At 40.1% G+C, this 15,256-nt stretch overlaps 1 protein-coding gene across 7 annotated transcripts in view; it reads right to left on the bottom strand.

The window, feature by feature from the left end:
• Nucleotides 1-15,256, bottom strand: part of COL6A3 (collagen type VI alpha 3 chain) — a 1,265,605-nt gene that overhangs the window by 625,288 nt on the left and 625,061 nt on the right. For all 7 annotated transcript variants that reach the window (XM_033946673.1, XM_033946674.1, XM_033946675.1 and 4 more), the window contains 2 exons: nucleotides 4,965-5,027; nucleotides 66-128 (listed from right to left, as the gene is read on the bottom strand). In XM_033946673.1, coding sequence (XP_033802564.1) covers nucleotides 66-128; nucleotides 4,965-5,027 — 126 coding nt within the window. The remainder of the gene's footprint in view (nucleotides 1-65; nucleotides 129-4,964; nucleotides 5,028-15,256) is intronic.

Genomic DNA, 15,256 nt, shown 5'->3' with positions numbered 1-15,256 from the left:
TACTATATATAAAATCTTAATAAGAACTGAAAATCATGAAAAACAAGAAGTGAAGAAAGTCTTACCGTCTCTCCTCGAGGTCCTAGTGGTCCATCTGGTCCTTTGATTCCAGGATCTCCAGGTTCTCCCTACAAAGAAAAACAAGGACTATAAAACCAAGAAACACCTTCCCCACCCCTAGTGTTAAAATTGGAGATGACAAAAAAACTGAATTCTGAAGCAGCTTTATTCTCTAATTCACTTCACTGATTCAACATGGGCCTCTGTTTCGGCTTGAGTGTCTGCATCAGGAGTTTATATAATGGTGAAGAGATAGAAAAAAAAAAATGTAATCCAAATAAAAAGTGCATCCAATCAAATAATATATGAGTACATAGAGGTATATAAAATCATAACAAATTTATACCATATACATGTGAATCGCTCTAAAAATACATAAATATGATTAAATACATTTACATTAAAGGTCAAAATATAAATATATGGACAAAAAAGAGTCTTGCCCATTAATATGACATTTATTGTTTTCTTTTGAATTTTCTTTTTGAAGTTTTTAGGTTATAATGATTTCTTTGCACATGCTTGTTTATATGATTTTAATTATTTATTTATCTCTTTAGAATTGGCTATTTAGAATTATATTAATGTCCAAACCAGAAGACACTATTCCATTTTTATTTAAACTTATTGATTCATTTTGTACCTCTTCTGGATACAAAACAAATTGGTCAAAGTCAGAAATAATGCCTTTTAATGTACATACTACCAAAAGACCAGTGGATGGTTTCCCCTTTCAGTGGAAAGCTGATGGTCTTAAATATCTTGGATTGAAAATTCTTCCTGATCTAAAAAACAATCACCAAACCAGATTACCCTATGCCAAAGTCCCTCTTCCTGCCTCATGAAGCAGTAGTTAAAAGGTCCATTTTAGCTCCATTCATTCATTCATTCATTGTTTTCCTGTGGCACTTGCATGACCCCTGCCTGTTGCATATGGATTCTTCCTGGTGAGTTTACATTATCAATTTACTCTCCTTTTTAATCTTATGACACTTACCACCACTGATCTATCTTGCACCATCATATCCAAGACAACTCTCACTGTCCAATTAAAAGGCACTTACTTCTCACTCCTTACCCTCCCCAATAATTCCTGTATACCAATTCCTCTCGCTTCTACTGACTTTTCCCATCTCCTCTCCCCATCCTAAACCTCTTAACCCCCCAAACCATGCCATTCACTTTTCAACTTTACCATCTCACCCTCCCTCTTGTCCCCATCTTATCTCAGCCCTAAAACTACTACACTTTCTTCCTCTCATTCAGATATCCCCACTCTACCAGTATGCATCTCGACCAAGGCGTAGCCTCTATGTCTCTCCCACACTTACTCGTATTCTCCTACTCCTCTTGCTGTCTTTTGGGGACATCAATCCTAATCCTGATCCTCTTAATGAGCCCTCAGAATGCTTATGGGGATCACACCGCCACCAATCTTATTTCTGGTCCTCTCCTCCCCCCTTTCTCATGCGCCCTATGAATGCCCACTCTATCTCCAACAAACTTACCTTCATCCATGACTTCTTTATCTCTAGAATGCTCCACCTGCTAGCACTAACTGAAACTTGGATTTGCCCTGAAGACTCTGCTTCAGCTGCCGCCCTGTGTCATGGAGGGTACCTTTTCTCATACATACCTCATCCAGATGGTCATGGAGGTGGTGCTGGACTCCTATTCTCACCATCTCATAAATATCAACCCCTTCTTCTACCACAATCTCACTGGGATTCTTTCATAGAACTTTATCTTTTCAGGCAGGCATTTAGGATAAAAGTTTTAGTAGCTTGTAAGATGTGCCAAACCCTAGCCCTGGTTAACCCCCAACATCTGTACCTGTGCTCCTGTGCCTGAGCTACTGAATGTCTTTGGCTTAAATCCTGCACACATGCTGACTTCATACACTTCAAATTCATGCTGACGTCCTCCCAATCTACCCTCTCGCTTGCCAAACAAGAATATTACAACCATTTACCTAACTCTCTTAGTGCCAACCCTCACTGTCTCTTTGCCACACTCAACTTTCTACTTAAAGTACCCCCATCACCTATCCCCTCACTTCCCCCAGATGAGGGCAGAGTTCTTCTATAACAAGATTCACAAGATCCACCTTGAATTCTCAACCAAGTCCCTCCCCCACCTCCCCTTCCAGCTGTCCACTCTGCCAACTTCCCTTCAACAACCCCTGTCACCTTTTCCTCCTTTTCTGAACTCACGGAAGAGGAAACTGCTCACCTGCTCTTCTCTTCTCCACCAAACCCACCACCTGTTCCTTTCATCTGATTCCCACCTGCCTACAGGAGGACAAAGCCATCGCCGACAAACTGAACACATGTTTTGCATCTGTATTTACCGAAGAGGATATACATAACATACCAGAAGCCAACAGCTATACACAGGAAATGAAGACAGGAAACTGACAGAGTTGATGGTCAATCTAGAAGAGTTTCAAGTTTCAAGTTTTCAAGTTTCAAGTTTATTAAAAAAATTTTTAAACATCTTAATCAGGTTTCTAAGCGGTGTACAATATAAAATTTACATAAAAACAGATTAAAAATCAGGGATACTAGACAAAACCAAAGTGGCTTAGTAAAACATGTGGAGGGGCATAATCGAAAGGGAGGTCTAAGTCTATTTTCGTCTAAGTCGCAAGTCGTCCAAAGTAAAAAACAGCCTAGGACACATTTTTGAAAAATATGTCCAAAATTTTTTTTGTTTCGAAAATCGTCTAACTATATGTCCTGCTGATCTAATCGTCCAAGCCGCTAAATCGTCCATCTTTATACCACATTTTCATCCAACTTTTCGTTGAAGTCAAAAACGCCTAGAACAAGCCCTGTTGGACATGGGAGGGGTCTGTAAAGTGATAGACTGAATACCCAGACATGGCATCTAAATAGTGGGGTACCTTACATGGCACTGCTGTGAACTTCACAAAAAGGGTGCCATGTCTTTTCCTCACTACAGCTCCCTTATAGGTCATGGTGAGCCCCCCAAACCACCTCCAGAATCCCCTAGACCCACTTATCTACCACCCTAATAGCTCTTATGGCTGCAGGAGCCACTTATATGCCAGTAAAAAAAGGGTTTGGGGTGTATAAGGGAATGCACATGTTTAAGTATCAATGCAGTGATTACAGGGGCTTATGGGCATGGGTCCTCCTCTCCATGAGTCCCTAACCCACCCTCAAGATGGCTTAAGCTGCCTCTGTGCTGGATGACTAGGCTTTCCTATGCCAGGCTACCAGGTGATGATGGTCTGGAGGCTGAATTTTAAAGGTGTGATTAATATTTTTATGAGTGTGGGGGGGGGGGGTCGGTGATCACTGGGGTAGTTTGGGGGTCTGTTTTATGTGTTTGCAGTGCTTATCTGGTGACTTTGGGTGGGTTTTGTGACTTAGACCATATTTTACATGGTCTAAGTCACAACGTCCAAGTTCTGTCGATCTTGGGCTGTATAACTTTCAGTTATACATGCTGTACGACTAAGTCTAAGCCGGCCCACATCCCGCCCAACTCCCGCCCTCGACCCTCTTCCTGAAACTCCCCATTTAGCTTTGGTCATTCAGCGGCACTATGAAGGCCTAGGTTGTTTAGAAATATGTCCAAAACCTGTTTTTATTATCGGCACTTGGACGTATTTGGATAATGTTTGTCCAAGTGCCAACTTAGGACGTTTTTTGGACATTTTTCTCTTTCGATTATGAGCCCCTTATTTTCTATCTACAGTAATGCATATTTCCTGGCCTTTAGTAAATTGTCAGCTTTATTACACTAAGCTAAGAAGTTCTTTTAAGAATATATTATCAGATGATTTTATATAATTCTAAATACACATTTGGAATATTTTAGAAATTATTGTAATAGAAATATATATTTAACTTATATACTTTGTAAAACTCTTCTTTAAGCCTGTTATCTGTAAAAGCCTAAGGAATGTCTTTGTCTAAAAAAGTCCCACCTTTTAAGAGCATGAAAGACTGAAGTGACATGTCACCAGTCATTGCAAAAGTATATAAGCAAGCCCCCAGCCTCTGATCTGGGGGGGGGGGAGAACCACTCTCCATAAGGACTACTTAGCCACTTAATCCTTGGGAAAGACTCCCCCCTCACACACAGAATGTTTATGGAGTTATGATTTATGAAAATGCATGTAATGCATATAATTAATTGGCAATTTAATTCTAATTTAAGCCTCAAGTTTTATTTTGACATAAATTGAATAAATATTATTTTTATGAAAATGCATGTCCGTGTATGAGTTATTGGCATAAGGTACCCTATATGTTGGGCCACAATGCAAGAAGTGTGTTTAGGGTTAGACTGCAGACAGCATTCATCCACTCAAGGGTCACCCAGAGAGTCCCAGTTTCCCAGGACTCTGAAACGGTGCTTTCCAGTTCACAGGTCTTTGTCACTGCCTACTTTTTATCTCTTATGTCTACAGTAGTCCTTCTTGGAGGCTTCCTTTTGGAAGTGTGTGTGTGTGAACTCCCTCTTTTCTTTGGGGTTCTCTTTCCAGTGTTTAGGACCTTTTAGTAACTTCAGAGACCCTTTTTATTACTAATAACAGTACATGCAAATAAGTTTGCAAATTAGTCCCTTAAGTATGCAAAAACAGTCCAGTTCTTTATGAAGCAATTTTTTTCAGTTCAGTAGAGCACATTTGGCTGGATGTTACCATGTTTAGCTGGTGCATGGGTAGGCACTATAATGCACTGTGGTGAGGCAAGAAAAATGAGTTGAATAAAATAGCAGCACGAATGGAAATTCATCAATTGTTCTGCATGCTATGTAAACAGTAATGCAAAAGTAACATGTAAATTTTGTTAGTAGTTACTAAAATAAAGTAACTAGCTACTTAATTTTGCTACTGTAAGTAGTTACTACCCAGCACTGTTACCCACCTTTGCTCCATAGGATCCAACTTTACCATGATCACCTGGGGGCCCTAAAGCACCAGCAGTACCCTAAGAAAATAAGATTAAGAACTTAGTCTTGTTTTACATTTTGGGATCTGCAATGCAAAAGTAATTGAAACAAGATTTTCTTAAGGATTTTTGTGATGTTTTGCAAAGTGAAAGGTCTCTTGATGTTTTTTCACCTGATTTGGCTAAGCAAATCATGTATACCATTAAAGAGAAGTAAAAAAAAAAAAAAATGTTATCAGATCTAGACAATGCCAAGGAAGTAGGTTAAACTAGTATAACTATGCATATAACTGTATTCCAACAAGACAGATATTTTTAAATAAAATACATGTTAAAAGAGAGAAAGGCTTCATTTCATAACTATAGCTACAGCTCTCAAGCTGTTGATGTCAACAATTTGTAGTTATGATTGTAAGAAAAGCAAATAGCAGAACATAAGATAATAGTCTACAAAAACAACATTCTTCTATCTAGTATTTCACTGTATTATACTGAGGCATGGTCACTTTTTCAGAAGCTAGAGATCTGCACATACAACATTTCAGCATCTGATAAAAAGAGATTAGGTTCTTACCTTGTTAATATCTTTTCTAGTACATAGGTGTGTCATTCTGGACAAGTGGGTTATATCCCAGTGCCCATGAGCTGTGCAGAAGGAATCTACTCAGTTTTTTTAATTCCTATATCACAGAAAGCTCTGCTGCCCCCCTACAGTTAGTTCCAAGCAGGCAATAGCCTCATCTAGAAACAGATATGAAATAGGGGTATGGGGAAACTTCCCGAAGAACCAGAGGGTTCTGCTTTGAAATCATAACAAACATGTTAACATTGAACATTCAAAATAGTGAATCATGCCAAACAAACATTCATGGTACGCAAACAATACCCCAAAGTGTTCTAACAATAGGCTATTCTTCATACCCTAAAGGCCTGACTGGAATCCAACTGACAGTTTTGAATATGAACATTCTGAGGACCGAATTCTTTAAGCTCCAACACCATGGTAAAAAATATCATGGTGGGAGCGATTTTTGTTTTACAGGTGATTTTCAGCACAATAGCATGCAAACTATATGCATGCTATGTGTGTAGAAAATTGCCAGTAAAAGGGGGCGAGGAACTGTGCCTGGCAAGCAGGGAGAACAGGGGCTGCTTTTTTATGGGCAAAGCTGTTGTATGTGCCTGGAGTTTCTTTACACACCATTTTATTCTTTTTGCTGAAGATGTTGACATTCCATGTCAATCAGGAAGTCAGATTGCTGTGCCTATAGAAAAAGGCCTCCTCCCACCAAAGCTGGAATTCCCCTTCCCCCCCCCCATCAGGGTACTTTTTTGTGATCAGCAGGAGGGACTCCCTCCTGACATCCCCCCACCTTGCAAGCCTGGTGGTTTAGTGGGCCATCCCCCCTCCAACCCCTCTTTGTATCTTTCCTTCAAAGACCAACAGGAGAGCTGCCCACTCCCTCCTGCCTCAAGGTCAGGGACCCCCAACCTTCCCACAACCCTAACCATGCAAGCCTGGTAGTCTAGTGAGCTGTCCCTCCCCACCCCAACACCCCTGTACCTCTTTTCCAAAGAATACAAGGAAGGTTGCTTCCAACAGGTCCATCTCCTCTAAATGGTGAGCCTTCCCCATCCCAGCCTAAGGGGACCTGATTGCCCCAGGCCTTAGGCCCCTCCCAAAGGAGGGGTCTTAGGCACCTGGGACAATCAGAGCCTTTGGCCTCTCCCCAGTGCATCCCAGGATGTACTAGGAAAGGGAAGGCTTGCCATTTTGAAGAGGTGGACCTGCCAGCAAGAGTAAGTATCTCGTCTGCCAATCTTCAGAAAAAAGGTACGGGGGTGTTAGAGGGGGGAAAGTCCATTAGACCACCAGGCTTGCATGGTGGGGGGGTATCAGGGGTCCCTGACTCTGAAGCAGGAAAGAGTAGGCATTCCTCCTGCTGGACTTCAAAGAAAAGGTATGAGGGGGCTGTCAGGGGGGTCCTTAACCCTTTCAGGACCAAGGGACATATTTGTCCCATAACTTTAAAATCCTATAAATTTTGATTGGGATAGTCTACAGTTCTAAATTTGATATGTACGGATTCCATATGATACTGCCTTTATGTAAACAAACTGGTTCCGACATTCATTCATTAGCGTTGTTGCTAGATTGACGAGAAGATTCACTTGCCACACTGTCCATAAGCCAGAAGTGTGATTTTTTTAAATAAAAATAATGATATTTCACAAAAAAAATCAATTTTTTGGCATCTGCAAGCCCTTTTTACCATAAAAATGTCGTCAAAACCACAAAAATTGGCCTACGATCCTTATGGTCCTGAAAGGGTTAACCCTATAGTGCAGGGATAGGGAACTCTGGTCCTCGAGAGCCAAATTCCAGTCGGGTTTTCAGGATTTCCCCAATGAATATGCATTGAAAGCAGTGCATGCAAATAGATCTCATGCATATTCATTAGGGAAATCCTGAAAACCCGACTGGAATATGGCTCTCGAGGACTGGAGTTCCCTACCCCTGCTGTAGTAGGAGGGAGTAAGCATTACTCCTGCCCTATCAATCTTATCATTAAGTTGGGGGAGGATCATTGGAGGGGGTGGCAATGGTAGGGGGGCCTAATGACTACCAGGCTTGCTTTTGGGCACTGCAGGGGGGAGAGATTCGAGACTATTTGTAGTGGCAGGTCTGAGCTTTATTTTCATGTCAGTGCCTGAGCCAATTAGTGCTCAGGCACTGACGAAAAAGTAAGGCTATTACAGCTCAGACCCTGCCGTTAAATATCATAGAAACATAGAAAGATGACGGCAGATAAGGGCTACAGCCCATCAAGTCTGCCCACCCTATTGACCCTCCCTATTAAGTCTAATGACCCCCTTAAGTATGATTGTAATTATACTTCCACTCTACTGACCCGCTCTTTCAAGTCTATACCCTAGTGACCCTATCTCTTGGCATGACCCTCGTAGGGATCCCACATAGGTATCCCATTTTTTCTTGAAGTCTGAGATGCTGCATGCCTCGATTACCTGCACTGGAAGCTTGTTCCAATGCTCAATCACTCTTATAGAAACAATGCTCAATCACTCTTATAGAGTCCGCGATTCCAAGTAAATGGAGGAGCGTTCCCTTTGGGGAATCGCCTGGGGAGCACATTTTAATAATCTTGACCTCCTTATACTACATTATAATATAGTTTTAATATTAATGATCTTGTACTATATTTGCCAGAAAACACCAAAGTGAGCTATTTTGATAAGACAAGGCAACAAAAAAAATTTTTGGAATCATCTGACAACACACTTTTTCTAAATCAGTTTTTCATGCTGATTTCCGATCTGTTATTAGTTTTTTTCAGTCACGTAAACTTTTAAAGTTATGACTAATGTTAGTTTATAGCGTTTTAGCATATAGGGTTTTAAGAATTGCAGCATCAACTTAAGCAAATGTTTCAGTACCTTCTGTCCAAAGTTAAATAAACACACAGCATAGCGTAATTATACTGGATTGTGTCACTTAGCAACCAATATTTCTTCAAAAATTGCTTAGAGTATGATTTCCTTTTGCAAGTTGTGTCTGGATTGTCATGGCACAACATCTAGCAGTAGTTGGCCATCATACTCTCATTCCAGAAACCTTGGTAACAATGCTCCATTAACAATGTCCTGGTGAAAACATTCTCCTTGCTTGTCAACCACCATACCAAGATTTTCCAGAAAAAAGTCAAGATGTGAGTGCAAAAAGTGTAATTTCAATGACATGCAACAAGTTTCTGATATGAGTCAAGGAGAGTCCGAACTCCTTCCTTGTATGAAGGAAACTTATGGTTGCCCAGAAAGTTTTCCACTAACCTCTTGAATGCCTCCCAAGCTTCAAGCTCAGCTGCTGATAGTGATTGCTTAAAATCTTCATCTTGCATAACGGACTTGATCTGTGGGCCTATAAATATCCATTCCTTCAGTTTTGCAGTGCTGATTTTTGGAAATTTCTTAACAAGATATTGAAAACCTGGTGAGTTTGCTTTACCCATGGCCTTTACCAGGTTCTTATGAAGAGGTGGAAGAAATATTTTATGAGGATCCACCAATTACATAAATTTCACATTGCTTGTTCCTGGGTTATAGGTATCTCTCAGCTGCCAGACACGCGTGACATAATGTTCAGCTGTAGATCTGCTATCCCACAAGCACAGAAAACAGCAGTATTTAGTGAATCTTCCTTGCATTCCCATTACCATGCCAAAGACCTTCAGATCAACACAGATGTTCCACTGGTGTGTTTTATAACTGCTTCTAGTATATTCGTCATATTCTCATAAGACTTCTTTAGATGAGCAGAATGGGCAATTGGCATACTTGGTTTGGAATTTCCGTTGTGCAGTAATACTGCCTTCAAGCTTCTCAGTGAAGAATCAATGAAGAGACACCATCCATCTTGACAATGCACTTGTGACAAACTGTTGAAGAGCCCGTTGATGTCATGATAAAAGCACAAGCCATTTACAAGAATGTTGTTATGATTCCTTTTTCTGTAATGAGTTATATTAGCATCTTTTGCATGCATGTGCTTTTGCTTAGGCCTTGAGGCAAGAAGTTCTGCTTTTTCTTTTGAAAGATTTAAAGATCACAAATAAGATCATTGAGCTCAGCTTGTATAAAGGTCTCTGGTTCTGAATCTTCATCATTCATATCAGGATCAGATAATTCTAGATTGTGACCAGCTGCTGCATCATCCTCACATTCCTCATCATGTTCCACAAAAGCAAATGCATCTTGTGGAGGGACAGGGACAGGCAGTGAGTCATCATGAGGAACAAGCCTAATAGCAGAATCCAGAGTAAGATATATAATTTTATGCTTAGGTTTAGGTAAGAATCCATTTGTATTCACAAGGCAAAAGTAGCAATTTTTAATATGTTCAAACAGTTCCCTCCATATCATTGGGATTGTAAATGACATCGCTGTCTTTAGTTGATTGCGCCAGTCACGAAGTTCGTTGAAACAACTGGTATAGATGATATATGGAGCCCAAGACTTATCCCGGTCACCCAGTGGACATCCAAAGTTCAATTTGTATACCTTCTTCAGATCTACGGTAATTGAGCAACATTGTGCTTTCGTTGTGAATGAACCACAGATGTAACAGAAACTATTCTGGATGATTAGTACAATGTCTTGGCATGATAAAGATTGATATTGATCACCGTAAATAATGTCTGTAACATTAAAAAACCCAAAGATAACTGTTGTTAACACTCCTTATACGTTTCTAATTATATATAATGAGCCTCATCATAAAAATGTGACGTGCTAGTAAAAAACTAAACAAAGATTTGAAATCAGCATGAAAAATACTACAAAACCCACCCAACTTTAACTCTGATGAAAATGATGTATTGACCTGTGTAATAGAGTGGTAAAATGCATGCATTTAATGATGGTTTAGTGCTATCATTAAATGCACGGTAAGTTTTGAGAATCCTCCTCTGAGTGAGATAGTAGGCAGATGCAGAAATAATGACATGACAGGAGTTCAGAATAACAAGCCTATCTAGTACAAAAGATATTATTATGGTAAGAACCTATTCTCTTTTTATAGTGCAATTGGTGTGTCATTCTGGACAAGCGAGATGTACAAAAGCAGTCCCAGAAATCAAGGGTGGGACCATTGTGCCAGCTTGTAATATTGAAAACCCATAAGGAAGAGTTCTCCCTTGCCATAAAAACCTGGAAAATCTTTGTAGAGATGACCAAGGCGTAACTTTAGATATCTCCTCAGGGGAGACTGCCTGGTCTGCTCACAATGAAGCCATGCTTCTAGTCGAATGCACTGTTATGGAAGCAAGGGACTATTTCCTACAAACAATATATGCTGATAAAATGGCCCTACTGATCCATCTGGAAATTGTGGCCTTGGAAATGGGTGCACCACATTTAGCATGAAAAACAATGGCCAGATATTGGAGAAGCACTCTTTTAATGTCCAACTTCTTCAGAATCCGGTGCTTTTTCTTGGAACCTGTGGACTGGAAAGCCAGCAATCTGACTTCCTGATTGAAATGGAATGTCAAAATCTTCAGCAAAAAGAATAGAATGGTGCATAAAGAAACTCCAGCTTCAGTATATTTGAGGAAATGCTCTTTGCAAGCAAAAGGCTTGCAACTCTGAGACCCTTCTCGCTGAGGTAAGAGCCACCAGAAAAAACATTTTGAGTGTCAGAACCATCGAGGACACTTCCTTCAGAAGTTCAAATGGAGCCTGGCTGAGACCTTGCAAAACTGTGCTAAATTTAAGGTTAAAAAGGGTATGTATGGAGAGTGAAATAATATAACAATGATACAGGGAATAAGAAAGAAGATGGTTTATATGGATGATGAAGTTAGATGATGTTATGATAGATTTTTAATTTGGTAACCTGTTGGGGAATATAGGGGTTTCCAACTAAACTTTTTAATACAAATAAATACAGTTATTAAAAATGGGATTTTTAAAAATTATTTATTTATCATTTTACAAAAAAATTATCAAGCATTATATCTTGTACAGTAAGATTGTAATCCTTAACATAAATAATAATAAGAAAACATATAACATAATCTCTTACACTTAAGCAATCTATAGTCCCCAATTATTGGATCCAAAACTTTCAAAGAGTGACATTTACCAATTAAAAAGGGGAAAAAAATGACCAATAATAAGCAAGACAAAGTGGCTGAAGTGGAGGGAGTATTCTAATCATGAGTCAGTTATTATTCCAGTTGTTCCTTCTTTCTCAAGACGTTTCAAAGCCACAAAATTTGTTAGTTGCATTGGTTCAAAGAAAACATATTTATCTAAACCATGAAGAACAATACATTTACAGGGAAATCTAAGAAAAAACTTTCCCCCTACTGAAATTACTCCTGGTTTTAATAACAAGAACTTCCTTCTCCGTTTTTGAGTCTCTTTGGTAACGTCTGGAAAAATCTGTACTTTTTGTCCCAGGAACTCTTTAGTTCTATTTTTAAAGAACATCTTCATAATCCAATTCTTATCTGGTGCTAAAGCAACAGTAGCTAACAATGTTGCTGGTGTGACCAAATCCTTTCTAGAAGTTTCCAATAAAGTGGAGATATCCATTTGTGGTTCCTGCTGTTTTTGATTACCCAATTGCTGTTCCATTTTTCTAAAAGGCAAGTAATATACTTGGGAGAAAGGCGGAATTAGTTCCTCAGAAACTGAGAAAACTTCCAAAAAGTGTTTCTTTAACATTTCCCTGGGTGTCATAGATAAAACCCTAGGAAAATTTAGAAATCTTAAATTATTGGTTCGCTGGCCATTTTCAATCATTTCTAGCTTCCGCCTAATGTTCACACAATTTTTGACCACTGTTTCTTGTACCTGTTTAACCTTAGTTATTTCAATTTCATTTTTTCCCAACTTTGTTTTAATTAAGGTCATATCCACTTGTATTTTATTTAATTCTTGTTCTTGTTTGCATATCTTCTTTTCCATTTCTCTAATTTGTGGAGTCAAAGTGTTTCCCAATTTTATTACTAAATCCCAAAGAGACTCCATAGTGATTTCAGTGGGTTTTTTAACCACAAAGGACCCATTCTCACCTTCCAAAGATGTAGTTTGTTTGTCTTGTTTTTCCTCTCTCTTCTCCGATGTTCCCAGCGCTTCTGTATCTCTTCCAAGACTCAAAAAGTCTTGGGGGATATCTGTCTCTAGGCTCACTGATGAAAGAGCCTCCCAGATAGCAGACCCTATCTCTTCGGACAGGCCTGGTTCCCGTGGTGAGCTGGTGCGCTGTGGCTGACGAGGAGTGTCTCTTGCATCAGGGCTGAGCATGACCTCCAGCCCAGGGATCCCTTTAGCGACGTCACTCTGCGTCGCCGGTTCCAACGGGCGATTCCCTGATGCCGTTGACTCCCTCTGAAGCCGATTCAACATTTGCTCGATAGTAATCGTTGGGGGATTTTCAGGGCGCCGCGAGGCTCCTGCAGCACTTCTCCCCCTCCTTTTCGGCATGAAGAACACTCATTCAGTCAAACTGAAGAAACTAACAAGGTAATTTTCAATATTTCCCGAGCATCTGAGGAACGCTTCCAAAATTCAGCCACTCGCGGTCATCTTGGATCTGTTGGATTGTTTTAGTTATAATAGATTACAAAGAATCTATACAGAGTAAGGTGGGATAAAGTATGATTGTAAGGGATGAATTGGAAGAGAGATGATATAGGCTGGATGATCTGATTATATATAATTTTCATGGAAATATAATGTTAAATAAAGATGGTGGTGAATGAATTCTAAATGGATGTGTGTATATGTGATAGGATAGATTAGTTAGAGGATAGTCAATAAATGATTAAATGGTTTTTGCTATAGGGGAAAATTTACAGAATTATTTGGAAGCTTAAATGTTAGTAGTTCAAAAGAAATTCTGTTTATAAGTTTTGGGAGGTATGTGAGTAGATCTATTATAAAGATTTAGATGTGGATTTATACAAATATCATTATAATATATTGATTTAATATTAATTGTATGAATTATAATAAGATCAAATGAAATTGGGGGTTTTTAAGCGTTAAAACTAATATAGATTAATAATTTAATTTTTAGGTGGAGTTGAATATAATATAATTTGAATGGGAAAGAAGGTTGAATTTTTGTTAAAAGGTAATATGGGATGCCTGGGGAAGGGCTTTGAACTCCTGATCTAAATGGGTGCTTTCAGGCATTCGTATTATATAAGGGAAAGGGGGAGGGAGGGTTTTCTTTACAGGGATATAAGGATGTGTTTTGTTTATATGATATGTATAAGGGTTAGATATTGTGACATTTCCGCCCTATGCGACGGTCATGTCAAAGTGAAACCCCGGTCTCAATCCTGTAGTAGAGACCAGAGTCTGCCTAAGGACGATCAGGAAGAAGATCCTGAAAACCGTGCTGCCTGTCCTGAGCCTTCTGAGCCGGAGCAATGCCCAGAGTATAAGTTAGCTCCACGACCCAAGAGAAGCCTGAGTCACACTAGGAGGTTAAACCAGGTTCCCAGTAGTATTCTGCCCGGCAACCTGGAGGGGAGCCCAAGAGCACGCAAGCTAGACACACACACACTGAGTGCAGGGCGTGGCCAAAGGCCTCTTAAGCAGCTCTCCAGAGCATTAAGAGAGAAAGCACACCAGGAGCTGGCAGAGAAGGTTCTCCGGGCCAGGAAAAGGCCAGACCCCGCTCCAGAACCTATGGAGTGCGAGGATTCCCTGCCTCAAGAGCCAGCCGAGCAGCTGGGTATGGTGGAAAACATGGAACTGGATGAATGGGGCATGCCTGAGACCGATACGGAGGAAGCCATGGATGTAGGCTTGGCAGCTTTCCACTAAGGGTTGCAGGTACGGAGCTGCATAAGAATAATAAGGGAAAAGATTAATGGAAAGCTATTTTTGATTGTTTTTGTTTGAGTAAAGACAAGCCCAGAGCAGTGCTGCAGCAGCCTGATTAACTCACTACACTACAGCTGTGCAGAAGCTCAGAGGAACTGGAGAAGGTTTGCTGGCTTGTGAAGCAGTTTCCCAATTAAGCCACCTAAGTTCTAAGGACTCACAGAATTGGGGTAGGAACCCCGAAGAACCAAGGGTTGGGTTTCAGAGGGAGCTTATTGAAGCTAGATATTGAAAGGGGATCCAACAATTCTGTGGCCCAGCAGTGGGAAAGACTGTAAGCTAATTAGTGCTGAAAGAACAAGAGCCTGCGGTGAGGCTAGAGTTTTTTTTTTTGCTTTACATGTTTTAAGTTTACTTGATGATAGAACCTGTAAATACCTGGTGAAGAAACCGGATTGTCTTGAATTGAAAGTCCAGGGTGCAAGCGCAATTCTTAAGGACTTCCTATGGGACTATTTTTGATGTGTTTCTTCAGAGACTGTGTTTCCATCCAGGGAGAGCAGTAAAACCGGGACTGTGAATTTACCTGATAGCAGCCTTGCGCTGCTTACACAGAACTGAGTGTAAGACAAAAGTCTTTTATTAGTGTTTTTTTTTTGAACAGGGAAAATTGGACTTTAATGATTCCTTGTCTGTATTTTGAGTTTTCTAATGATTATGTGTTAGGCGATAAAGTAAACCTGACACATTATTTTTGATTCAACTAGGCTCGCTGTACTTTATTTGAGCGAAGACTAGGATATTGAGGCACCAGTGAGGTCTCCCCCTTTGGGAGCCATGCCAGGGTTGTGCTACCCCCTATCGGCGGTCCTCCTTAATCTTACAGAGGCCCCGGCAGGTGACAA

Source organism: Geotrypetes seraphini, chromosome 5 (assembly GCF_902459505.1).
Source record: "Geotrypetes seraphini chromosome 5, aGeoSer1.1, whole genome shotgun sequence".
Lineage (NCBI taxonomy): Eukaryota > Metazoa > Chordata > Amphibia > Gymnophiona > Dermophiidae > Geotrypetes > Geotrypetes seraphini.
This window is presented reverse-complemented; position numbering and strand designations above follow the sequence as displayed.